At 38.4% G+C, this 25,577-nt stretch overlaps 1 protein-coding gene across 7 annotated transcripts in view; it reads right to left on the minus strand.

Moving 5' to 3' along the window:
- The window catches only part of LOC116039899 (phospholipid-transporting ATPase ABCA1-like), a 204,571-nt gene that overhangs the window by 69,814 nt on the left and 109,180 nt on the right, over window positions 1-25,577 (minus strand). For 5 of the 7 annotated variants that reach the window (XM_031285034.2, XM_031285035.2, XM_035994053.1 and 2 more), the window contains 15 exons: window positions 23,753-23,957; window positions 23,321-23,437; window positions 22,504-22,675; window positions 21,275-21,406; window positions 20,413-20,552; window positions 19,530-19,667; window positions 14,656-14,870; window positions 13,497-13,575; window positions 11,201-11,406; window positions 9,015-9,063; window positions 8,360-8,467; window positions 8,138-8,170; window positions 7,378-7,517; window positions 3,962-4,089; window positions 121-219 (listed from right to left, as the gene is read on the minus strand). In XM_031285034.2, coding sequence (XP_031140894.1) covers window positions 121-219; window positions 3,962-4,089; window positions 7,378-7,517; window positions 8,138-8,170; window positions 8,360-8,467; window positions 9,015-9,063; window positions 11,201-11,406; window positions 13,497-13,575; window positions 14,656-14,870; window positions 19,530-19,667; window positions 20,413-20,552; window positions 21,275-21,406; window positions 22,504-22,675; window positions 23,321-23,437; window positions 23,753-23,957 — 1,961 coding nt within the window. The remainder of the gene's footprint in view (window positions 1-120; window positions 220-3,961; window positions 4,090-7,377; window positions 7,518-8,137; window positions 8,171-8,359; window positions 8,468-9,014; window positions 9,064-11,200; window positions 11,407-13,496; window positions 13,576-14,655; window positions 14,871-19,529; window positions 19,668-20,412; window positions 20,553-21,274; window positions 21,407-22,503; window positions 22,676-23,320; window positions 23,438-23,752; window positions 23,958-25,577) is intronic. The other 2 variants (XM_035994050.1, XM_035994051.1) reach the window with 1 other exon arrangement.

The following is a 25,577-nucleotide window of genomic DNA, read 5'->3' on the forward strand; positions in this document are numbered from 1 at the left end:
TCAGACATGCATGACACATACACAGCTTTCAAAGCACAACACTTTATAAGTGCCATTTGGCATTAATGCATGCGCACACACTAATGCTATTCTTTTGGCTTCTTGTGCATTAACACTTACGGTATTGGGTCTCCATTCATGCAGCGAGTTCCAAAGCCAGGCTTGTTTACCAAGGTTTCCACCACCTTAGACACCTCCACATTATCAGGCACATCTTTGCTGTGAATATTGGGAATATAATCAATACATATACATGTCACTTAAATCCACGAGTCGCAATGTCAATAAAACAGACCCAAAAGTAATTTAGGTCTTATGTCAAAGTCGTAACCGTCCCTTTTGGTGGAGCCATGGTATAACTGTCCTCACTGTCAGTACAATTGGTTAGGATTTTACACCTTTTATAATCTGTCTTCCGTCACAATTGATTAAGATTTCACAAATCATCTAATCAGTCTTCCACACTGGCAAAGCACAGGAGTTTAGATGATCATTAATCTTGAACGTATCTTGACATCAAAGAAGGCCTGAAAGGAAATGAGACATGCACACCAGGGAATCAGATGTGGAGCATTTTAAGTAAATACTCGAAAGCATGCTGCATGCAACTGGGGCTATCTTAATCAAGAGAGAGAGAAATCATTGAGGTCACAAACTCATTTCTTTGGGCCAAGAGTCAAAACATAAATTCCCAAAACACCACTGTGTTGCATACTTTTTCTCTAAAGTATAGTTCCGTCCTGATGTTTGTGCAAGCACATATTGATATGAGCCTGTTCAAGATTCTGTGTACAGTTTAGGCTGTTCACAGCCTTGCATTTTTATCTAAGTGTCCTGTGCATATCTACGCGTGTCTCAGTTAAACAATCTTCCCATTCCAATTTCATTCTCATTACCAACCACACACACTCTGCCCTTTATCTTATAGGTATCGTGGGAGTTAAAACACAGTGTTTCATAAAGACCATCGTGATGGCTTTCTGCCAGCAGTGGCCACAGCCCAGCCAACCATTTGGATTAATACAGTGTTCATTGTCTCATTTAGAGGCGACTCCATGAAGGTCATTCGGTCATTTCCTTGGCCACCACTGAGCGCAATTGAAGTGGTCCGATTGTTAAAATGGATTATGTGCAGCCATCTGTTTTGCAATTAACAATGGCTGGGTTACCACATTATTTGAGATAATAAAACTATTGGACAGTTCCAAAATGAAGACTTGTGCATATACACAGAAACAGCGGAACTAATGAATAGTTCATCTAGTCAAAATGAAACATCATAGAAGTAAAAACTAAGACAATATTAGAAGAAAGTCAAATGAAGGCCATTATATAACAGGAATAACCCCTTCAGATGATAAACCAAAGAGTGTTGTTGAGTGTAAATATTACTTTCCATATTCGGATATATCACTAAGTAACCAAAAACTAGAAATACAGAGCATAACAAATCCACTTATTGCCACAGGTATACAGTATACCCTAGTGAGCAGGGTTCAAAGCCCCTTCAACTTCTAAATTAGATAAATCATTATCAACTGTTAAGATGATAAGACACAATACTTTTATTCACACTGTTATCATCAGGCAGGATGTTTTAAAGTCACTTAAGAGAAATGACAATATTTAGGAACTGGCCAGAGGGAACGTTTGAAAAAATTAAGAACTCCAGCTTTATAATGTCATATACAAGAACCGCTGCCAGGAATTCCCCAAAAACTGAATGTGCAGTTCAAGTTTCGTCACAAGAGACTATGTGACAGATAAGGCGAAGCAGGCTGTGAAATCCCACGAATGAACCCTTGATGTGAGCCAGGATTGTATTCCCACTTGTCACGTGCTGAACTGTGTTGTTCAACGTACACTGAGATATATTATCACCATATCACGTAAAGGTCTTGTCAGTCTTATAAAAAACACCCAGCAACCTTGTGACACTACAATGAAATTATGTTTTATGGATAGATGTGTGTTTTCCAAGGTGTTGCTAAAGAAAACTTAGTATCTAGGTAGGTTGCTAGAGTGTTGCTAGTGGTTTTCTGGGTTTTTGGTAGTGTATGGATGTTGCACTACTAGATGGTTGTTGCTAAGCGCTAACGACAACTCCATGTACACCATGCAGTGGTCATAGAGGAAGTAATAATAGTGGTAGAAGTAGTAACAGTAAATAAACTGGGTTTGACTGTTTCAGCACCATGGAGGGATAAAAAGACTATTTTAAATGTTTTAGCACTGTATACAGTGACAAAGAATTTTGCAATTAAATGTTTCAGTTGCATTTATGGCATAAGTAATAGAAAGAAAAGCAAAAACTGAAACAATGTACATTTTCAAGAACAATAGGTACTGAAAACTTTCTGTCGATTTAAGTTCCAAGTCTAGTGAATTGTTTTAAGATTCTAGCTTCAACTTCAAAAGATGTATGTATGTATATGTGATGCCAAAACAGTGAGATGACTGGTCAAGCGAAAGTAGCGTACAAATAAATATGCCAGGTAGTAGTAGTGCGAGTCGCCCAGCAAGCACACTGTCAGTTATTAATGTAGAGCACTGATACTATGTGGATATAACCAAACACATAAATTAAATATTCAAGAAGTGTTTGTCATTTGCATTAACTATCATGACTCGACAATTCTACCGTCAAACTAAGCAAAGCATGAAAAATATTCACCACCATGTTAAAGGCAAAAGTGTATAAATACGTCAACAAAAAGAAAAATAGAGCAGAATCTCACTCTGACCAAGTGCTAAGACAGTATCAGAAATAAACCAGTTTCAGTTTGCACTTAATTGTGTCTTGACATCTTCAAAGTGAAGTTTATACAAAATGCTGCCAGGGGAAATGAAACACCTGCAGGATAGATAAGCAACAACAGCTTCACGTCAAAGGAACACAGTATGAATACAGTGTCAAGATTAGTTAGATGGTTTGGACAGATGCTGTAACTAGTGATGCATATTAGATTTCAACTTTTACAGCACTTTTGTTGTTACAGAGAAGGATCATGTCGCACCAATTTTGAGCTCACTAGTGTGAATATGTAGCAATTAAAAGACAGTGGAAGAAACCTTATTGTAATTTAAAGCTCATACTGTATCCTGTACAGTAAGTGTACACATGAATAGAGGCGTATATGTTTTTAGGTGTTTATTATTAAGAACTATGCTTCATAAGTTGAGATTCTTAAAAACCACCTAAGCCAAATTAATGTAAAATCAATGTGAGCATTAAAACTAAATTACTTTTCTCAGATCTAATGATTGTAGTTGGTCCAGTGCACTTCTTTAGAAAGTTGTGTCTTTAAGCTTTTTGAGTGTTATTTATTCATTATCTGCTCTAGCTTTTCCAACGTTTTAGACATAGATACAGTATAGTAATAATAATGGTTCAAAATGATGTGATTTTTTTTAAAATTGAAAAACAGTAACAGTTTCTTGAGGGAGGTCCCCTAAACCCCCTGCCAAATACGTTCCCCTAAGTCTTTCTTCTACCAGTTCTTCTTCGAATTATTCACACACTCTCTGCCTCTGATAACAGTGAACATCATTTGGTAGATGATTATTCCCTTGAAAAATCTGGTTTCCTCTCGGTAATTATATTATTGGATGCATTACATCATTTAGAGTAGTTATTAAACTTAAAGGAACAGACTGTTGTTAACATTCAAAACTAAAAATGTGAATCTGTAGTGAATTGAGTTAAAATGCCATAATAACTACTAAAAAACCAAACTGACTGTTGCCAGGTTGGTCCGGTGGTACAGCAGGCGCACATATACAGAGAGGTTTATGCCTTGACGCAGAGGTCCAGGGTTCGAATCCGACCTGTGACAATTTCCTGCATGTCTTCCCCCTCTCTCTCCCCTTTCTCACCTAGCTGACCTGTCAAATTAAAGGCGGAAAAGCCCAAAAAATAAAAACTGACAATTCATTTTGTGCTATATCATTATGTGGTTACCTGTAAAAGGTGGTTTGAGGCAGACTATACATCCAGGGTTGCAGCTCCAGACTCGGATATTCAGTGAATGGCGGAACGATGAGCGAGAAGATCAGAGACAGGCACACAAACGCAGCCGGCAAGACCACCTAGGAGGATGTTGACAAAGTCAAAATCCAGACATTTATCCTGCTATATCGGAACTCACTTGAAGTAAAATGTTACAGAAATCATTAAATACGCAAGAAAAAAATAATATCATGTGTATTTTTCAAGTAATTGCCAGACAGTTTGATTTCGAATCAAATACTTTCAGCTTAATGGTGTGCTATCTGCCACTACAGCTACAATGACTAATAATCTACTCGAGAAAAGCCTCTGCCTGAAAGCTTCATTTAATCATTGTACCATGCACAAGACACCAGTTTCTATGTCATTTTAAATGTGAGAACAGTTTTTCCTATGACATATGTAATAACTGTACAACATACAATGACACAATTGTGAGTGATAAAATTATAGGTGCCCTCTATTGAACAACAGCACATGATTCAATACAAGATCAATTTCATCATTCCCCTCCCCAAGCCTCCTCACTGTCATTACGTGACACAAAATGACTGATGCAATCAACAATAATGCGGGACCGCTGCGATAACGTGGCAACATTAATATGCACCCCACCAACTTGTTTGGGCTCTTCTGCATGCTTTATGAGTTTGATTAAACACTTCCAACACTGCCGCCATCATCTGGCTACTCAGATATAATTAGTTTCTCAACATTCTCTTGTCTTTTGTGTTATGTTTTTAAAACCAGACACTGCCACACTTCCCCTAGCCCACCCCCATCCAATCCTCTTTTCTCCATCATGTAATTCTCTTTTCATTTCATTGTTAGAGCTGACAAAAAGGTCAGTGGGAAAAATGCATGCTATCTTTAATGTTTAATCACTTGTAGGTTGGGGCGCACTCGGCAGCAGGGGGAGGTTTGCATACACTTGATTAATTGCAGGGCATGCAATTCGCCAGGCCAATTCAAGATGCTACAATTGAAAATCCTAAATTTACTGCATGGAGTTATGGCCGTGGAAATGTGCTTGGAAGAAAGATAAAGAGCAGCAATGAGTCTCAAAAGCTTAATGGCAGACCGCAAAAGAAAGAACTATTCTCTCTCTCTCTCTCTCTCTCTCTCTCTCTCTCTCTCGTAATTGCAGGTGACAGCTGGTACTTCTTCTATTGAGAGAGATCTGCAAAAAAATGGGGAGAAGGCATTATGCTCACAAAGCCAAGGCACTCCCATGAACAATGTATAAGTTAAGCACATTCTCAGGTTTAGTGGGGATTTAAAGAGGAGGACAAGATTATATGCAAACTGGGTATAAACACCAAAATACAATTAAGATGTGTTTTATTTCCTGCAACGCCAAATGGCTCATTAGATTGAGTTTGTTTCCTCAACAAACACTTATGTCTAGCCTATATCATTTGTGAATTTATTGCTGCAGCTTGCGTTAATGTGGATAATAGCATCACCTTGGATATTTTTTTACTGATGTGGTAATGTGGTCTTTTCTTTTCACAGCGTTCAGACAAAACATCACAAAAAGTAAACTGATTGTTTGTGTTATATCCACAATGGTAAACAAAAGGAACACGGAAACATCTATACAACAAATGAGCACCTCGTGTACCATGCTGTAGCGATAATTAAATTAAAAACCAAGAGAAATATTCTAAATGACACAACGTAAATCATCTCCTGCTAAACAGCAAGGTTGCTGCAGCTGGAAAGGCTTGTTGTTGCGAGTTCAGTTTGAGCTCCAAACACCAGAACCCTTCAACTCATCCACCATACACACTAACTGCTTCTCCCTGATTCTGACATTGCCAACACTCGCCTGTCCCCAACTTTCATCCCCATAAATCACTGCTTTTGTGTTACATGCCATAATCTCCTTTATATTCCCCTAACCGCTTGTATTCGAGGAGATTACCTCACCACACAATCATATCTGCTGACAATGGGAGCCGTTGACATGATGGGGGGGAGAAATAAACCTTTAGCCAAATGAATAAAAAGGGAGGAGAGGTATGCCCTTGCAGACAATGTGCACCTTTGTACAAACACACTCACACACCTATCCTTCTATCCTGCGCTAAAGAGGGACGCCCAAGATTGACAGTGACTAATGGGGATTGGTTCTGCAGCAAATTACAAGAACCCGTACACCTCACAAAGGTGAAACACTGTTCTCTCTCTCTCTTTCTTTATCTCACTCACTTGCACGCACACACGCACACACACACACACGCACACACACACACACACACACACACACACACACACACACAGCAGCATAAAGGAGTAAGCTGCATGAGCTTTTTCAGTTGTGATAATTTCAGCATCATGGCAGCTGTCATAACTGATGGCATTACATGATATTCACAAACACACTATGAATCTAGATGAGCGGTGTGTCAATACAATTTAAGTCACAACTCACTTTTTAGAACTCTGGGGACAAAAATAATTGAAGTACCTCGGAAATTGCAAAATTGGTTTTGACTTGTTTAAATTACACCTGTTCATTGGGTTTGACTTTTGAAATTGTGTTTATGAGAAACAAAATGATATAGACATACCCTTAATAGGCTAATAGCAGTCTGTCATCTCTGTAATTGTTATGCGATCACATTTAATACAAAGCTAACGAAAACACATGATTAGCATACAGTAAAATGGAGGAAAAACAAATCATGGGTGTCACTTTTCCTTTCTAGTGACAATCAAAGCAATCAGGTGAAACTGATGTTACTCTAACTGAAGCCAGCAAAAACACCTTCCATCGACTCACTTTGCCCACATTAACAAATGTATTAACAACGTCCTGGCCACACCAGGCATGACTTTGTATCAAAATACAAAGGCGAGACCTAAGAAATCAGTCCTATTTACTTTGAAACAACTTTGCTCCCAGGTATCCACACTTTTCTGCTCACAGAAAGTGATTTATCAAAACTAAAGAGGGAAATTTCCTCCACAGCAGCAAAAAAACACTCATTCACTCATTCATTCATGCCATTTTCAGCCTCTGTAGTCCCTCCAGTATTCCTTTTGGAGTAATGATGATTATTGTACATGCAGTTTACTATTCGTGGTGCTGCTCTTCACATTTTTCAAACTTTTTCCTTTTATATATACTACCCTCTGTGTCGATTTATTCTCCCACAACTTAAATTCTACAACTACTGACTAAATCAAGATGGATGACATGACTTTTCCCTCCAGATTTTAAATTAGCTTACTCTATCATATTTGTCATTAACTGATTTTGAAAACCAACATGTATTTCATACAATCCCACCTTGATCCTCCCATGCAGCCCTCCTTGTATAACCCTTCAATTCATCAATATGACAGACTGAGGCCATTACCTGGGCAATGAGTCCCTTGCGGCTCCTTCGGGCGTGGTGGAAGCGCTTGATGAAAAGCGCAAGGAACTGCCTCCTGATCAGCTCCCATCCAGTGATGACCGTGGATCCCTTCCCACTGACACTAGCAATCCTTTGTAAGTCTGGAGTGGACATTAACCCACCATGTTATTTATCATCTATGCATATGTAAAAGACCTGCTGAGCACACTTTCCACCGCAGCTAATGGGCTGATCAAATATAACTTAAGTGTTAAACCTGCCAGCTGCACTAACTCATTCCACAGTGTAGTAACCATTTTAATTATTATATCATTCATTTGGAAATAGTATTTGGGTGTGACTCAGAAAGGAAAAGGTGGTAAACAAGGGCTTTGCATATTACTTTGTTTTATGTCTCACACTTGCCAAGAATATCTTTACTAAAAAAAGAAGTCACAGTAGCCATTACGAGAATAAAGCATTTTCTGATGGAAAATATTTTCATGATGAAAAGTGAATTGTTTTTCATTAGGGCAACATTAACTAGGTTAGATAATGCTGTATGGATTGGAAGGAAATTCTGTTGGAAAATGACTTATTCTAAAGATAGAGCTCTTGTTTATGCCCTCTTTTGAAAATGGCCACTGAGGTGAAACAGTCAAATTAAAGCCAAACTAAAATCAAGGTAATAATTGAAGAATGAATGTGTGTGGAAAAACAGACATTTGCTGGTATAATAAAACTAGGATTGTCTGTACGAAGAACAAAATACAGTACATACCTTCCACTTTACTTGTGAACTTTTCCTTCAATTCTGCATGAGAAACAGAAAGAAACAAGCCTCAAACAGGAATTACAGTTCAATCTAACAGTTTCTATTTGAAACAACACTCATAAATATCAGTCAATTTTCTGAATTAGGTATAGATTCACAAATGTTTAATTGAGATTCCTTCGTTAATACTAATATAACTGTATGAAAAATAAATACAGAGAGACTTGCCTCTCATTCTAGAGACTTGCTCTGTTTTCATGTGGACGCTGGCGATGCTGTTCCGCTTGGATGTGCGGGAGCCTCTTTTGCAGTCTCTCACCAACACCTCCTTTGTTGCTTTGGGAATACAAATAAGATATGTTGTTTTGGCCTGACCCAATTAAGGGTTATAAATAACAATAAGAATCGCTACCTGCCCTGCAAGACGCTTTACTATTCCCCGTAAAAGGACACAAACCCAGGTGGTTTAGGGACGTGAGGAAATGGGATACTGAGATTAAACTGATAAGTGAAGTTGCTTGGTGATGGATGGGAGATTTATCCACTGAAAGCAATCAATGAGCAATATCTGCAATACATTAAGGATGTCAATAGTTATGTCAGCAATGGTGGCAACATTGTTGTTCCATGAAGAATATGGTAAAGGCTTAAGGTGGAATTAGCTTGTAGATGTGTTAACTTTGTGCATCTATTAGTGTACACTCAGCTGTGGCAGTCCAACCTCGTTCTGTATAAGTGATATAAATGTATTTTCTCATGACAGAAATAAGGTACATGTTTTATACAGTTAAAAATATTAACAGTGTTACGTTTTCCTAAGAGATGTTATGCATTATACTGTTCATCCCCCTAACGTGTGTTAGCATACATATTGCCACCTTACTTGGTATTTCTACATCCACTCCGGTATCTTCTGCCACTTTAAGAAATATCTGTGAAATGAACAAATTATCTATTAGTATAGTATCTTACAGGAGCCACAGTATGTTTCATGTCACCGTATAAGCATGCACAAAACAGGATAAATGCAAACTAACACTGCAATGGAGGAGCGCAAACTAAGCTGTTAATATAGCTTTTTTTTCGGCAGATACCAGTTATCCCTGTCAAGTTTTGCTTAGAATAAGATCAGGGTTGTGCATCCACAGAGACCCTAACCTTTACTTGAGTACATGCCAATTGGCCCTCCTTTACTTCATTTATTAATTCAGGCCACATGTCTAAATAAACACATCTCCATATTTGCGATACATTTCCAAGTGACCTTCCCTTATTTCATTCTCCTGTGCATGTTAAGCCCTGTTTCGACATCTGCCCTCTAAAAAGTCTCTACACACTTCTGGCAAAGCCTACAAAATTCATACTTTGGACTGAATGTGATTTTATGTGGTGAATAATATCATCTAAAAACATAAAATAGAACTACTGACATCATAAAACAGTCATAAAGTACATAACAAGGCTATTCATGACAATAAACAGGGTAAATGTTATTATATGACCAAACTTCCATGACACCCCATCTATCAGACCTTGTTTATTAGTGCCGTATATTGAAAATCACTGCATATTTCAATTGAAGTGTAGTTGGACTTGAAAAGAAAAACGGATGGACAGATGAAATAACCTTGTTGTGTCTGAATTTGAGAAATTCAAAAGGAATAATTTACATTGCCTGCAGGCCATGGGTATCGGATCCATGTCTGAGTTACATGAAGAGTATTAACCAACAGTCAATCAGCTTTATGATCCAAAACCAGTCAGGATGTCAAATACTGCGTTAGTCATTTGTTCAGAAAATATATGACTGTGAACTGTATGTGTAATGATATCAAGTTACATTACATTGGGTCAATGATTATGAGACCACAAGTAAAATGCTACTTGACTTATGCCTTTTTCAAAAATATGTCATGCTAATGCTATTCTGTGTGTACAACCAAGTATGGTCTTAAACAGATTGAGGAACTTTGCAAACGTGTACGCACGTTTGGATGCTCTAGCTATAAACCTTTCAACACAAGTTGTGTACAATGGCAAGGAATGTGGATTTTCAAGATGTGTATCAACACTCATTTGAAACTGAAACAACTTTTAAGAAAAAACACCACATTCAAATTTCTATTTTAAATTGGAATGAAAACCAATACTTTTTGAGCATGATTATGATCAATGATCAACTCACTGCACTGCAGAGAGGCATATTGGATTCATACTCCTAACACAGTTGAGCCCTTTGTCCTGAATGACGAACTGAACTTGTTAATGTGTTACAGGTGATAGATTCAGTACTTTTACATTTTGTATTATCGTTGTAACTTTAAGAGCTATCTGTGTTTTTTGTTCCTGATGGGCTTGTGGTGCATGGGGTATGGCACTTGGACATTGACTATGGCAACTCCCATCTTTGGATCCACTATCCAATACATTTGAAATCCTGTTCAACCAATTATCCAATGCAAATTGCACACCTGCTGTGTAGGTTGACTATATATGTGTTTGCCCTTTTGTCTTTGTCCATTTTGACTCTGATGAAGACACAGGGAAGTTGAAACATTAGTCTGTTTGCACAATTAAAGGCTGCAAATTAGTGTTCTCCAGTCCCTTCTTTTCCTTTGGAAGTTTGCTGTCCTTGAGCTGAGAGACACCTGATTTACCTGTATGCTGCTGAACATTACACAGAAAAACCTGCTTCAACAATACTTGCAATTACTTGGCAGTGAAACTGAATCAAAAGAAATATCCTAGACTTGATTGTTAAGTTATTGGCTTAAATGTAAGTTGATTGTCACTCTGCAGCAGTGATTTGAAAACGGTCCATCAAAATTTTGATTGCTAATTTAAAGACTGTGAGCAGAAAGCAGAACAGACAAAAAAATAATGGGGGAAGGAGAAGGAGTGGAAAAAATAGTATGGTATAAAGTGTAATTGCAGAAATAAAAAAAAGGAAAACAAGGGCAACATTGTCAGTATGTGTACTTTTCTGTTCCTGTGTGTATGTAGGCAGTCTCTCTATATGTATGCACGCTTGTATCTTTAGCTAGGTTGTCAATCCCATGCTTAGTATACCTCCTCCAGTGTGGTGTCAGAGATGCCGTAGCTAGTCAGACCAAGGTCAGCCATGGCTAGGTCAAGCTCTTGAAACAGCAGTGCAAAGGTCCCATCTCTGGCTCCACCATAAGGCAGTATGTAGGTGATCTCCTGACCAATGCTCTCCAAGAAGACTGCCTCAGGGACGTGGCGCCGCACAATTTCACCCACAGCTGTCAAATCTGCTGGATGAATAGCCGCAAAAGAACTCAGAACACAAAACCAAAGAATAGTAAAATTGCATGCACAAACAGAAATTTCATGTCCTTTCATGTCTCCTTTTTGATGAAGTTATAAGTTAGAGTGACATAACGGACAGGGGATTCAAGAACAACCACCACTATTGGCTGCAAAATAATACAGTAAAGAAGAAAAGAAAAATGTACCCAACTATATTTTGAACTATGAAAAACCATTGTGTAATGCACGGAGATCACAACATACCTGATGCTGTGACCTTTAAACATACTGAAACAGATCAGTGGACATAATTCTCCTGCCTCATCCATTCTGAAGCTGGATTTTAGTGAGAATCAATCAGGACAGTGTTGCAGAACGCATTGCATCCATTATTGATCCAGAACCTCTCATTCATAATTACTGCAGCTTAACAACCAACGGCTTGGTGCTTTATGAAGAAGTAAATGGATCTGCCTCACACATCAGACTGAATTATTTGTGAAAATGTGTGTGTGTCTGGTATGTGTGGTGATAAAGAGAAATCTGATGTCACTTGTGGAAATATGATTACTTTTATGGCATTTTCTATCTTATATTTAACCATCATGTGTATAATCATTTTGAAGGTGTGAGCATTGATTGATTGTACATGCATAATAAACTGGAGCCTACCTAAGATTTCTCTTCTGATATTGTCTTGCATGAATACTTTTGTTTACCTGATCAACGCTGGGAATGATCAAAACAAATCAAATCACCACCATCACATGCCATTTAGTTGGGCGATCTTTTCTGCTTCTGCAGTGTCTCTGCATTTCTTTATTCTAATATAATTCCATTCAGAAAAACTGAAGTAAGGTCAGAGAAAATAAGATTTGAACATTTGTCTAACACACTCTACTGTAAGCTCAATGAATAATTGGTTGATAACTTGTATGAGGATTTTGGCTAGTGACAGTTTTGAAATGGTATGCAACATCTTCAACAGTAAAAATTATATTTACCCTTCAACATTACTGTACAACACTGGAACAAAGGAAATGTGTCAATATTTGAATGTGGAAAAGACAGCTAAAGGAGAAAAAAGTACAACATTGTTTCATGTACATCAATTAAGCTAATACAATATTAAGATAATATTGTTGTATTATTAGGGTAAGAGTTGTGTAAAGTGCTTGCTAAATGAGTAAATATATTTTTGTGGTTGTCGTTGTCAAGTTTGTGTTTTTTTTATAGAAGAAGGATATATAGTGTACATGTGTGGTGTGGGTCAATATATATTTGGGAAATCAAAATAAAACTTTATTTCAAAAAAGAGAGAATAAAATAAAATGTGATGCTAAAAAGTTTGCAATCTTAGGTGATGCTTTTCTGGTTAGGCTCAGGCAGAGGATGCATTGTTTCCACTGTCTCATCACAACGAAAAACCCTCTCAAATGTAACAAATTTGAGTTTTGAGTATTGAATTTGAAGGACCAACCCTGCTGCTATCGATTGCATATCCCAGCTCCCAGTTTTTCTGCACTCACAAAGCTCCCCTCACTCTTTCTCTATCACTAAAAGTCCTTTCCCAAAAGACTTTCCCATTTGTACCTTCCATTTTACTGGAGTACACTCTACCAGTAGTCAGAACATTTCAACAGCATCTACAGTAAAGGTGCAAACTACTTTACTTTTCCTGTGGTGTCTGTTGGTTTTGGTATCGAAAAGGTGAAAAAAATCTATGAGCAAATGGATCTTCAGCACTACTGGACGATGCTATTTTGAGACGTTTTATGGTTATTGTTTGCATGGTTTTGGGACGGTTCCCAGACTCTTGTGTTGTTTTAAAGATGGCTGTCATGGGGTTGAGCTATAGTACCTAACTCGGTGTGTGTTATAGTAGCTTACACATTTTACTTGAGGTTTAATATGGGGGCTGAATAGATACAACATTTTCAGTTTTGGATGAAATGTTTACACAAATATTCACACTATTTGTTGTTCAAATAATGCTGTACCAACTATTTAACATTTTGATATAGCATAGGTTTACAGATTAGGTTAGATGCTAATCCTAACATACGATTGGTAGCAACAGAGATGGAGTTTCTACCTGAAAGATCAGAGTTGCCCCAGCTTTGGCTGCCGATGCCATCATCCGGGCTGCTGTCCCTGGAAGGACACTCTTTCTCCTGTTAATCAGAATTGGATTAGAAAGGCCTTATCATGCATTGCCACTTAGAATGATAAACAGTGCCTCCTTGACAATTCTTGTCTTACATTAATGTAATAATCAATGCTATCCACACGTTTCAATTTAATTGCTCTAACGAAAATGTATGCATGAGACAATGTGGGCGACCTGTAATGTAACATGAAGTCACAATATTTCACCCGAAGACAATACACACAAATGAAATTATATTTTTAATTCCAACAAAGGTTGAATAAACTTCACAGCAAGAACTTTATGACATGTATTAAATTTAATCACACTGAATGAGATCAGCACAATCAAACTTAGTCCAGCTCTGTTTCCGAGCTATATTGGCTGTGTAATTGCAAAATCTTCCACTGAATTACAAAGTCGTCATCTCGGAGAGGGGGTACTGTTCTACCTTGCCCACAAAGGTGTTAGCATGTTTATTTATTTCAAACAAATGCCTCTGCTCACCTCAAAGAGCCTGCAGAGTAATGGTAATTGCTCTAGCCTTGCTGGCATCAGTGCACCTTGTTCATTTGCTCCTATTGATTAAAAGTAAGTGTGCGAGGCACCATTGGCGAGCAAAAGCGAGATTCACCCCTCTCCCCGGTGATAATAAGTATCACCCAGCACGTAGGCGTTTGCCAATTCTCATGCTGGGAGAGACTAAACACAGATCATTATAGGGGGAGGGTGGCAAGAGAGAAAGAGAACACGCAGGAAAGTCAGAGGGAGCCATGTTCAATAACAGACTAGAGAGGTTACTGTTGTGTCAAAAGGGCTTGCGGCTGAAGTTCTTTTCTTGATACATGAAGTCAAAAATAGTAACCCCCTTCAGTTACAGCAGTTTTATGTAAAGTTATTTTAATTATGATAAAACAGAAGGGTAATTACATGGTTAAACAAGGGCCCTAATCACCAAATTTGTGGTTATCTGAAGATAATAGGATCACACATGTTGTGACTGTCGCAAGCCATAAGCGAATATTAACATAACCTTTTTTTATTTTAGGTTCCAGATTTAAAAGCTAATCAGTAACCAAAAACCACATATGCTTTCTGTTCGTACCTCTTTGTCCTGACTGTGTTTGATACCATTACGCTGAGCCGTCATCTTTTCAGCCTCGTCTCGGACCAGTGTGAGGTAGTAGCCGCTGCCAAAACATTTCTTTAGAAAGAGTGAGGAGCCACAGCAACGCATCTTACCGTGGGAGATGATAGCAATGCGATCACCTAAGATGTCTGCCTCATCCATGTGGTGTGTAGACAAAATGATGGTGCGACCTAAAGAGAGACGGAAAGAGAGACTCAATCGTCACCTGAATGGCAAAGTGCTTGGTGTCTAGGTTTCTGTGTGAGTCATAGAGTAAAGAATAAAAACTGTGGATTGCAAATATGAAGAAAAAAAGTTAAGGCACAGACTGAAAAAAGAAAAAAATAACATTTCTGAAGCATTTTTCTCTTTAGAGCTTGTTTGTTTTGACAACTTTTGTTATAAAAAAGAAGCCTGACAAGAAAAGATGCCACAGATCAAACGTTTTCAAATCAAGCCAATATCTCAATCTGTCTCTGCATGGTAGTCACTTATCTCTTTATTGCCAATTCCACAGTGTGTTTTACCCATGCTTATCCACATGGCAACAAAGCAAACTCCAGAGGAGTGTGTGGGCGTGAATCTGGGACAAAATTAAAATTATGATAAAGGCCACCCTAAGCCTACTTTCCAGCATTTCTATCATACCACATTTTATTTCAGCTCTCTATTCGTTGGTTCTGCAAGTCCTTTGATTTGAGAGGCATCAAACTGAGCACAACTGCAATGACAGCTACAGCATGCATTGCAAGGTTATTCACAGGTGTTGTAATCCTCTAATATCACGCTGTATCGGATAACACATTAATTATCACATACCTCAGAAATCAGAAAAAGGACTAGATCTTTGATTAAGTCACAGCATGGTCATGTCTCTACAGTCGAAATGACAGCAGAATCACAGAGTACATGGTAACCTTTGATCCAGTCATTTTTAATGCAGAAAACATTTAACCCGATACCTTTATCATTAAGGGAAGAAGAAAGAAACCTGCTTAGAAGTTAGTAACTTTGAAAAGACAGTGTTAGCTCAAGAGAATAATTTTTTACAGCGAACAACTTCCTGTTCATACTGGCCATTCAAATGTTCCTTCTTAATGTACTTTCATGAGCAAAATTTACAGCCCTCGTTTTGTGCAAAGATATGTAAAAAAAAAAAAGTGAGGCTAATATGAGGCTTAAGCATCAGCATGTTAACAGTGTCATTGCGAGCACGTTAGCATGCTGACATTAACATTTAGCTTAACGCACTGCTGTGCTAAGTTCAGCCTCACAGTGTCGATAGCATGGCTGTAGACTCTTGTTAAGGCATCATTTTAAAAGCAAGTTTGAGATCACATCAACTCTTACAGAGACTACAGGTGTGCCATATCAAGAATATCAATCTCAAAACATGGCAAAGAGATGCATTCACAGTAAGTAGCTGACTGGATGGAGTGTTTTTTATACTTTCTTCAGTGAATTTGGTGTTAAAGCAAAAGGGCAGGTGCGCTGCTGAGCTTGGCGGCTTTTTTTTGCACTGAGCTAGTTAAATGTGTATCCTCGCAGGTCACATTATCCCAGGGACAAGGACACACTCAGAGGTCATTATCTGCAGCCCAATGCAGCCATTTTGCTTGGCCAACTATATCCACTGCGTCTCCCCTCCTCCTATCTCCCCCACTTTGTGTGCCCTGACACCAGCTGAGCTGTTAAATCCATCCCTTCTCAGTAAGTATGGCTGCCTCATGCTATGCCAAGCAAGTCTGGATCCCTCTACATACAAACTCCAACAAATAGCCAAGTTGAATGAATGCCCACAATCCAGTCAATTTAAGATAGGGGTCTATGCTTATGAAGGGGGTGGGTTGATGAGATTGCTTGAGGTTTAGTTTGACTGAGCCAGCTCATTTTGCATGGGATGCTCAAACTCAGACAATTTTCCTGGAGATTTGCTGTGCTTTACAAGGTAAAAAAAAATCAAATCGCACTGCATCATCCGTGAGTTGGGAGTAATATAAATGTGTTTGGACTGCAGATGGCCCACAAAGGTATTCTGATTTATAGTGTGTTGTGGTGCATTACAGCACAAAGTGATATATCAAATGGAGTTCTGTGTTCAGGTAAATTGGTAGTATTCGCACTACGTACAGTAAAGTGAGCCTGGACATCTGGTTTCTGTTATTTAGCTTCCTTCCTACTAAATCAAGTTGATAGAAATGGATTTCACAGTGGGTGAGTAAGCCTGGACAGATATTATGTACATCGGCAGTAAGATGAATTATTGGACAAAACTGTATTAACTGCTGTTTGTGGCAATCATCCATCCATTAGCCATATCTGCTTATCCTTTGAAAGTTAGCGGGGGGCTGGCATTGGGCGAGAGGTGGGTACATCCTGTCCAAGGTGCCAACAGACAATCAGTCACGCTCACATTCAGCCAATCTAAAGTTGCCTTTTAACCTAACCTGCATGTTTTTAAACTGTGGGAGGAAACCCGAGCAAAAGCTACGCACATTTAAAAATGACCTAAACACTATTTACAGTCTGTTCATGGAGTTAAAAGAAACAGATGTTGTTTCAATTAAAAGCAGTCAAATATAATAAAAACCGACTGGTAGAAATGTAGCTGCATGCTCAATATGTTTTGTTCACTGTTAGAATTTAAGAATTGAAACTCAGAGATTGTGGTTAATGCAAGGAATCTGTGAGTATTTGCTGAAGGTTACACAGGTTGAAAGCATATTTTTCTGTGTGAATATTGTGTTAAATGTTACACAATGTTCTGAATACTATGGTTAAAAGTGTAGCCCGCTCCAGTCTTCCCCCTCCACCCTCTGCAACATATTTTATTGAAGATTGAAGATTTTAACACATTAGCATTTTTACCCAACACATATTCAGAATCGCTTTTTTTCTATGTCCTGAAAACGACTTAAGTAAGATCACATACAAGAAAAAAAAAGCTGGATGCATTTTAATGCCATTTGTATTGCAACATTGGCTTCAACCCCACATTAATTTGTAATCCTAAAACGAATGCATTATGCATGGTATTTCAACTTTTCACAAATGTCAGATAAACTGTAAAAATGCATGCAAGTGCAAACAGAGTCTACAGTAAATACAATTGCTACAAACTATATTAAGTTTGAGTGCTCAGAAAATATGAACTGTTTCCCACATTTCCTTGCACCCCTAGTTTCTCACAAACTGAATCACCTTCCTACATGTGTCAAATCTAATCTCAGACTACATACAACATTCATGCTGTCAGTATTTGATGTGGGATTTAAGATGCTCAATGCTGTAATATACTACTGTAATATACTGTTTATGGTATTTTGAAAGGAGCTGCTTTGATATTTCACTGCATTACTAATTCAATCTTAACTTAACTTCAGGGGTGTTATTGTTTTAACTTGCAGTGATTACATGGCTGCTGAGACAAGCTGTTAAAATGAGAAAGTCAGTGGGAGAAACACGTTTTATTAGCTATGTAATCTAAAATGTTAGGTCGTGTATCGTGTGCATCTCTGTAAAATAAAATGTCATATTTATGTGGCAGTAAAGAGCTATGTAAGGGAAAGGTAAAAGAGAACCAGGCATTTTAAGGCACCAGAAAAGGCTTGTAAATTGGTAAAGTTATCAATTACAACCAATAATCAGGTGATATGAAATGATGCTGTCGCAGCATGTATAAAATCCATAATATAAATCTCATCCTAAAGGCCCATTTTATAACATAATGAGTTGGGTAATTTAATTGTAATCAATTTACAGTAATGGCTAAAAAAAAATTTAATTTGCTTTTTAAAATTTGTACTTTAAATCTAAAGACACACGACAAAAGATACATTACAGCCACCTTAAATGCAAAGATCTAAGGAAGAATCAAATACCAACATGCCACTATATTAGCATAAATAACATCCCTTATTTATTACAAGACAGATTAAGAATTATTTTTAAAATCTTAAATGTATACTGAGTGTTTCATTTAACAGAGCACATGTAACCAATGCCTATGTTCCTTGTAGCAAATAAGCCTAAATTGAATGAAGACAATACCCACTTAGAGCAATATGGTCAACCAGCTAGTGTGAAAAAAACTGCAAACTTAATTAGCTATGAAGAAGCACAATATTAAGCCCTATTACAGCCTTCAGCTTTTTCATATAAATAGACTGCCTGTAGCTTTTCCTTAATGACAAACCTTAGTAACACTGAAGTGCAAATAAGACTGGAGAGGCACAAAACAGGACTCATTCAACCAGCCAGGATGTGGGTGTTCTCATTATAACAGACTTATCTCCGCCTCCCAATTCGAGTGAAAGGACATGATTAGAATGAGAGAAGCTAATGACACAGTGAGGGCGGAATGTCACTAAATGCACATTAAACATTTAGACATCTGTTGAGAGTTATGCGTCACGATAATGTCCATGTCCTGCTTAAAGCCACTAGCAACCACAAAGTATATAAGGCTGAAGTGTGACAAGCTGATTGATAGTGCAGACAATTAGGGACTCTGTTAAATAGCAATGCCAATTAAAGCTTCTTGGATTCACTTGTCTTCACTTCTATTTCCATTTGTTCCAGTACAAATTACAATTTCTCTCCACCCACAGTTGAGTGTCACAGAGGGCAAGGCAAACAAAGAAAATAACTTCTGCTGGCTACTAGATGGTTCATTACCTTAACAGCTTTAATATTGGATTCATTTGAGCCATTACAGTTACACGTTAACCTTGAGCTCAGCTCAATTTTGGAAAGTTTCAAGTTTCAAAGTTGTCAAGCTCTGTCAATTACAAACATGAAGGATTTTAAAGCCTTTAGTGGAGCTTTGGTTCTTACTACTAATTCCATACCTTGTTTGTATTTTAACAGCAGTTCCCAGATACCCCTGCGTGCATAGGGGTCCACTCCCGCTGTAGGTTCATCTAAGATGACGATTTTTGAGCCGCCGACAAATGCTATAGCCACAGACAGCTTCCTCTGCATCCCACCTAGAACACAGAACAATCTCCATTAACTACGGTATCCTAGTAATATATTTTGTCTTTGTGATTTTTAGCAAACTGTAGCTGACATGAAATGGATACTCATCTTTGTCCTGGGAATTCTGCCTATAATCAGTGACAAATCCTACACAAATATCTGTCAACATTAGGTTTCAGATGTAAAAGGGACACAATATTGGGAACTGATTATGGACTAAATGTGTCAAGATATACCTCTTCAGGTTTTATTGTCTTTTGCATGGTGTAAAATGATTGATGGCAGTGAGGTAGATACACCTTCCTCAGGTTATTCCAGTCTCCACTCTCATAGCGAGCTCTTCAAAATGCATCCAATGTAGTGCTAATGTAGTGGAAATGTCAGCATAGATCAACCTTGAAAGTCATATTTCAGTGATTTTGCTCACAAGCAATCCGTGACTGAGGACAATTTATCAAGCAGGACTTGCCCATGCCCCCCAGACAATGAATTACAACCTGTGACACACAGGTACAGTGCATGTGTATGTCGAGACAGCTGCATGCACACATGCTGGCAGTGGAAGGGCATAACAGGGCAGCTTTATCCTGAACAGAAAGGATAATCTACAGATGATATTCCTCCTCAAGGGAAATTAATGCACCGAGCACAGGAACTGATGAACACATCAAAAAACAAAATTTACATCTCTGCATTATTTCAGTCAGACACTGAAATACACACATCCAAAACATGTCACACATACAGACACACCTGACAAGTTCTTAGCAAGATCCTTCCGCTTATGTGGTAAACCGACGTCCTTTATCATCTGGTCCATCTCATGTTTCACCTCATCGTGGCTGCATCCTTTCAGCCTGGCGTAGAAGTAAATATGCTCCTCCACTGTCAACCTGTATAGGTGAAAATAATATAACGCCCATTTGACTGACATGTCAGGTGGCACGGGTGACAACAGAAGCCATCAGCTGCCACTTATTCATATGTAAGTGTTTGGAATAAGCAAAATGTCACATTTATGCATCTTGCGAGATCATCTGGCTCCACTCTAAGTGCACTTTTTGTGAACCGACAAAGAGAAGAGTCTAAGATAAAGAAAAGTCTTGAGCTTCATCATAACTGCCTCACAGGTGGGATCATAATATGACGTAATATCTATCTCTATGTTTGCATGAATATTTTACCCTATTTAATATAGATGCTTTGACTGTCTGGGATTAATATTAATGAAAGTAATTTGCAGGTGCTTAGCCATAATTATGATGTAGGACTTGTGTCGAGTTGCAGGTAATCAGTTTGTGGGGAGAGAGAAATAGAGGGGGACTCTAAAGGTGAAATACAAAAACTGAATAATGGTTGGGAATGATACCATTAGAAGAAATTTAGTGGACGGATTGAGCAAAGTTCATTTCATTTTTAAAGAGCAAAATGGAAAGGAATAATTGTAGATGTGAAACATAAGCCAAGACTGAGCCCTCGTTATCCATATTATTAAATTGCAGTGTAATGACCTTTTCTCCCTTTTTTCCTTTTTTTAAAATACACCAGAAGCTAAACATGATGATTATACAAATAACCAGTGGAGAACATGGGTGGATCTGCTAAATTTACTCACTCATTGAATAAGACATTGTGCTGTGGGCACATTCCCAAGTACTTTCGGATGCTGTCCATGTCCGTGTGGATGTCATATCCGTTGATGAGCGCTGTTCCTGATGTAGGTGGGAACAGTCCTGTCAGAATTGACCTACAGAGAAATAAAAAAAGACATAAACAAGACACAAATATCCTTATTATAAAGCTTAAAGATTAATCAAGGCTGTTGATTTTAACCTCATGATAACTAATTTATAATTATAGAGCTGCCAAAGCACTCAAAAGGAGAGTTACTTCAACTTAGAAGCAGCTGGTTAACATAATGGTGAATTCAATTTATTTCCAGCTCCATTTAAACAATAGACATGTCAATAGTCATCCTATCCTACGTTATCGACATATTCTAATGGAATGTTCATAAAGAGAAAGAGGAAAGGTAAAGGAAAATAAAAGATATTTTTACAAAAAAAATAAGTACAGAATAATGGAACCAGTGCTGTATTGCTGTCAGAGCATTTGGAGCAATAACTATCCATACAGTATCATCTACATTAACTTGTATTCGGTCTCAGGCCATTAATTATGTAATAATAAATTATAGCCTGGGAAGACAATTTCCAAACAACAAACAAAAGATCATAAAATAGTGAAATTATGATATTAACAATTTAGACAAAACAAACACTTCAACAATATTTAATATTGAGTGTTTTGGTTTGTTTTGCATATCTCCAAAAACTTTTTTTTTTTTTTTTAAATATGAGCGCAAACTCAATTCTAACACCGCATCTCACAGATAGATAGAAACTTTGCTGTGGAAATGCATCCACACAGAGCTTCGGTGTGCGACAGAGTCCTTCCTCTGTCCTCTTTGTTGTGTTTCGTCACAGTTGTTCAGAGCGGATGTCTTCTCTTCAGCCCTTAGTCTTGCATCAATTGCTCTCTCCCTCGCTCTTTCTTTCTGGGCCACTGGGTTTCAGTTATTTCCTGTCATCCTAAAGCCCTTCCAACCTTTGCACACTTTTTTTTTTTAACAGCAATTAGATAGGTCCCGCTATCAACACAACATCAGACTGTGTGATAAATGTCTTCTCGGAAGATGTCACTCTTTGAAAGCAACAACCACTGAATGAATGTAGCAAAAGTACAGTCGGCATTGTGTACAAGTTAGATTAGTTGCACCCGGTGAAAATACATGAACATTGAGCCAAGTGGCAAAGCATAGGACTAATAGATAATGCAACTCACATTGTGGTTGTTTTTCCGGCTCCATTGTGGCCAAGAAAAGATGTGATCTGATTCTCGTAGAAGTCCATACTCAGTCCGTCCACAGCGAGCTTCTTTCCAGTCTTGTAGATTTTAACAAGATTGCGGATTGAGACCCCTGCTTTAATACCAGGTGGTGGTTTCTCCAGATACTCTTTAGAAACACATTCATAAACACGCACATATACATAAAGAAAACAAGCATAAAAGCAGGTAAAATCTGTTAAAGATAGGACTTTTAAAGACACAATGATCCAAATGTAAACAAAGTAGCCCTTCTTCCAGAAATTTAAGGACCAACGCAAGATAACAACACAATCAAACTAAGTAATATTTATCAATGCTGCAAAAGGTTTGTTTACATTAGTAACATTTGAAGACACTGAAAAAACATGCCTTTTTTAAAATAAAGTATGTTATTATTCCTTTAATTCTTATTGTCAAGACTACTGATTAAGCAAGGGTAAAAAGAAAACACTGCTGAGCACTAAAAGACAAAAAACAACAACCGTAGCTCACTCCCCTGGATGTTAATTGGAAATATTTTTTTTTTATTAAGTTCCAGACTTGAAACTCCACACAAAGCGTCAAGCTCCATTATCACCCTAAGTGACAAATAAGGTGCTAATGTTTGTTTGCGACCCATCCCAATTAACTTCTTAACACTTATTAGAACTATGTTCCCTCTAGTACTGTACATGGCTGAGCTGTTGAGAATGTGACACATACATTATAACTGCGTAGATTACACTACGGATACACACCACAGCTAAAAATTGAAAATTATTTGGCCGTTTACCGTTATGTACAGGGGAGTCCTTCAGCAAGCCGTGGTCAACGCCAGTCACTGAGGCTGTCCCACACCAGTAAGATGCAGTAAAAGGGAAGTACCATGGCTTTGGGATTCCATATTGTCCTGGGATCAAGCATGGAGAACAATCACATTCAACAGCTTTGCTTGAGGAAATATTGCACTTAACAGTGTATGTTTCCTCTTGACAGCCAGGCACAAATCCCTCTTTTAATTACAGTTGATGAGAAAAGCATTAAGACTAGCCTGTTAGGAGGACTGCATGGCCTATTGATTTAAGTTGAACTAAGGGAAGGCATCTTATGCAAAAGGGGAATATTCTGTAGAACACCAAATGGTTGTATTTTTCCATCTTTTTTTAAGATATGGCAGTGTTACGAATAACATAACACTTAAAGAAATCTGCTTAAAAATGAATACCTGGAAAGACATTTTCGATGTACCAGGTGAGCACCCAGTAAAAAGCAGCATCAAAGAGCATAATGATGATGGACACGATGAAGCTGTAGCGTTCTCCATCTTCTGGACTCTTTTTGATGTTGTACCACTGAATACCGATGCCTTGCTGCTCATACTTGGCAAAGTTGTCACAGCCATAGCCAAAGGCCACACATGACAACAAACTCTGGAGAATAAAAGATGTGCAAATAAAAACATCCATAGTTAAAGGAGTAGTTAGACATTTTTGGAAATACGCTCATTTGCTTTTACGCTGAGAGATAGATTTCTCTTAGATTTACACCACTTCCTTGTCTGCACGATAAATACGTAGTTGGAGCCAGCAGCCGGTCAGCCACAGCTAGCCTGACTCCAACTTCCTGGAGTCTCCACTGGTTGCCTGGCAACTGGTCGGGCCAAGCAATAGTCTGTCACATAACCCCCTGTGTAACAGTAAATTGTCATTTTTACATTCCAGTTTTTGTACAGATTAAACAAACAAAATATAACATGTGCTAGCTGTTGCCCTGTTTCCAGTCTTCATGCTATGCTAAGCTAAGCAGCTGCTGGCTAGTTACATATTTAACATACTGACATGAGAATGGTGTCTCTCTCTCATCTAATTCTTAGTAGAAACCAGATATGTGTATTTTCCAAAATGCAATTCAAAATCTATAAAGTTTCGTCACAGAGATAAAAAAAAAATGGTTATTATTATTTTTTTATTAGTTAGTACAGAGATGCAGGAAAGGGAGGGGATAACACGCAGCAAAGGGCCACGGGTCAGATTTGAACCTGGGTCACTGCCAAGGATCTACATAGGGTGCAAATTCTACCAGGTGAGGTAGAGTAAACCCCATCAGAGAATGTGAAGATTATTTTTTGGGGCTTTTTCCCTTTATTTGAAGGTGACAGGGGATATACAAGAAAGGTGGGAGAGAGATGGGGGATGACATGCAGTTAAGGACCGGTTCGAACCCGGGCAGCTGCAAAGGACTCCGTCTACTTGGGGCGCACACTCTTACTGGGGGAGCTAGAGGTTGACCCAGTCAGAGAATGTTTTATTAAATCATTCAGGTGATGAATTAATCTTACCACCCAAGGTCACAATAAACTGATCAATAAACTATTATGGCAAACATTTCTACACTGTGTTTTTGCCTTTGTGAACATCTTAAAGGACTTCATTTTAGACTAGAGCAAAGATGGAGGCTAAAAAAAGTGTACTGAAAACGAAAGATTTGTTGGAGCCTTCATACTGTAGGAAATTGCAAATGATACTTTGCCCGTGAGACATCATCTGCCATGGCCTATCACTCTGCATTGCCATGTTGCCCGCCAGCTGTTTTACCACGCCTCATTTGCTCACAGCATTTTCACTCCGGCAGAAGCAGCAGCATTTGCTGAAGCTTCAGAGACAAACAATCATGGATACTGTCTACCCGACGTTACATTGCCAGGCAGAGAATCTGGAAAGCCCTGCAGTGACACCCAAACCTCTATCCTGGCTGCTAACACTGCTGGCAACCTCCTGTGCCCATCTACTGACAAGCAATCAACAGAGAGTCAGTAGATGAGGGGTGACAGCAGGGCTAGGGGGCATCCATCCTTGACCTCTGTATGAACGGCTGACAAAACCACAGGAGCCACTTATTTGGCTTTTGAGAAATGGGCAGGAGTTGGGAAGCAGACAAAACAAGCCCCCTCTATTGAACACGTGTCGACACTGCAGATTCGGCCACTATTCAGCTGGCTGCAGACAAGGAGCATCGTTGAGAAGAATAGAGATCAGCGTTCCAGCTCTTTC

This window comes from Sander lucioperca, chromosome 17 (assembly GCF_008315115.2).
Source record: "Sander lucioperca isolate FBNREF2018 chromosome 17, SLUC_FBN_1.2, whole genome shotgun sequence".
NCBI lineage: Eukaryota > Metazoa > Chordata > Actinopteri > Perciformes > Percidae > Sander > Sander lucioperca.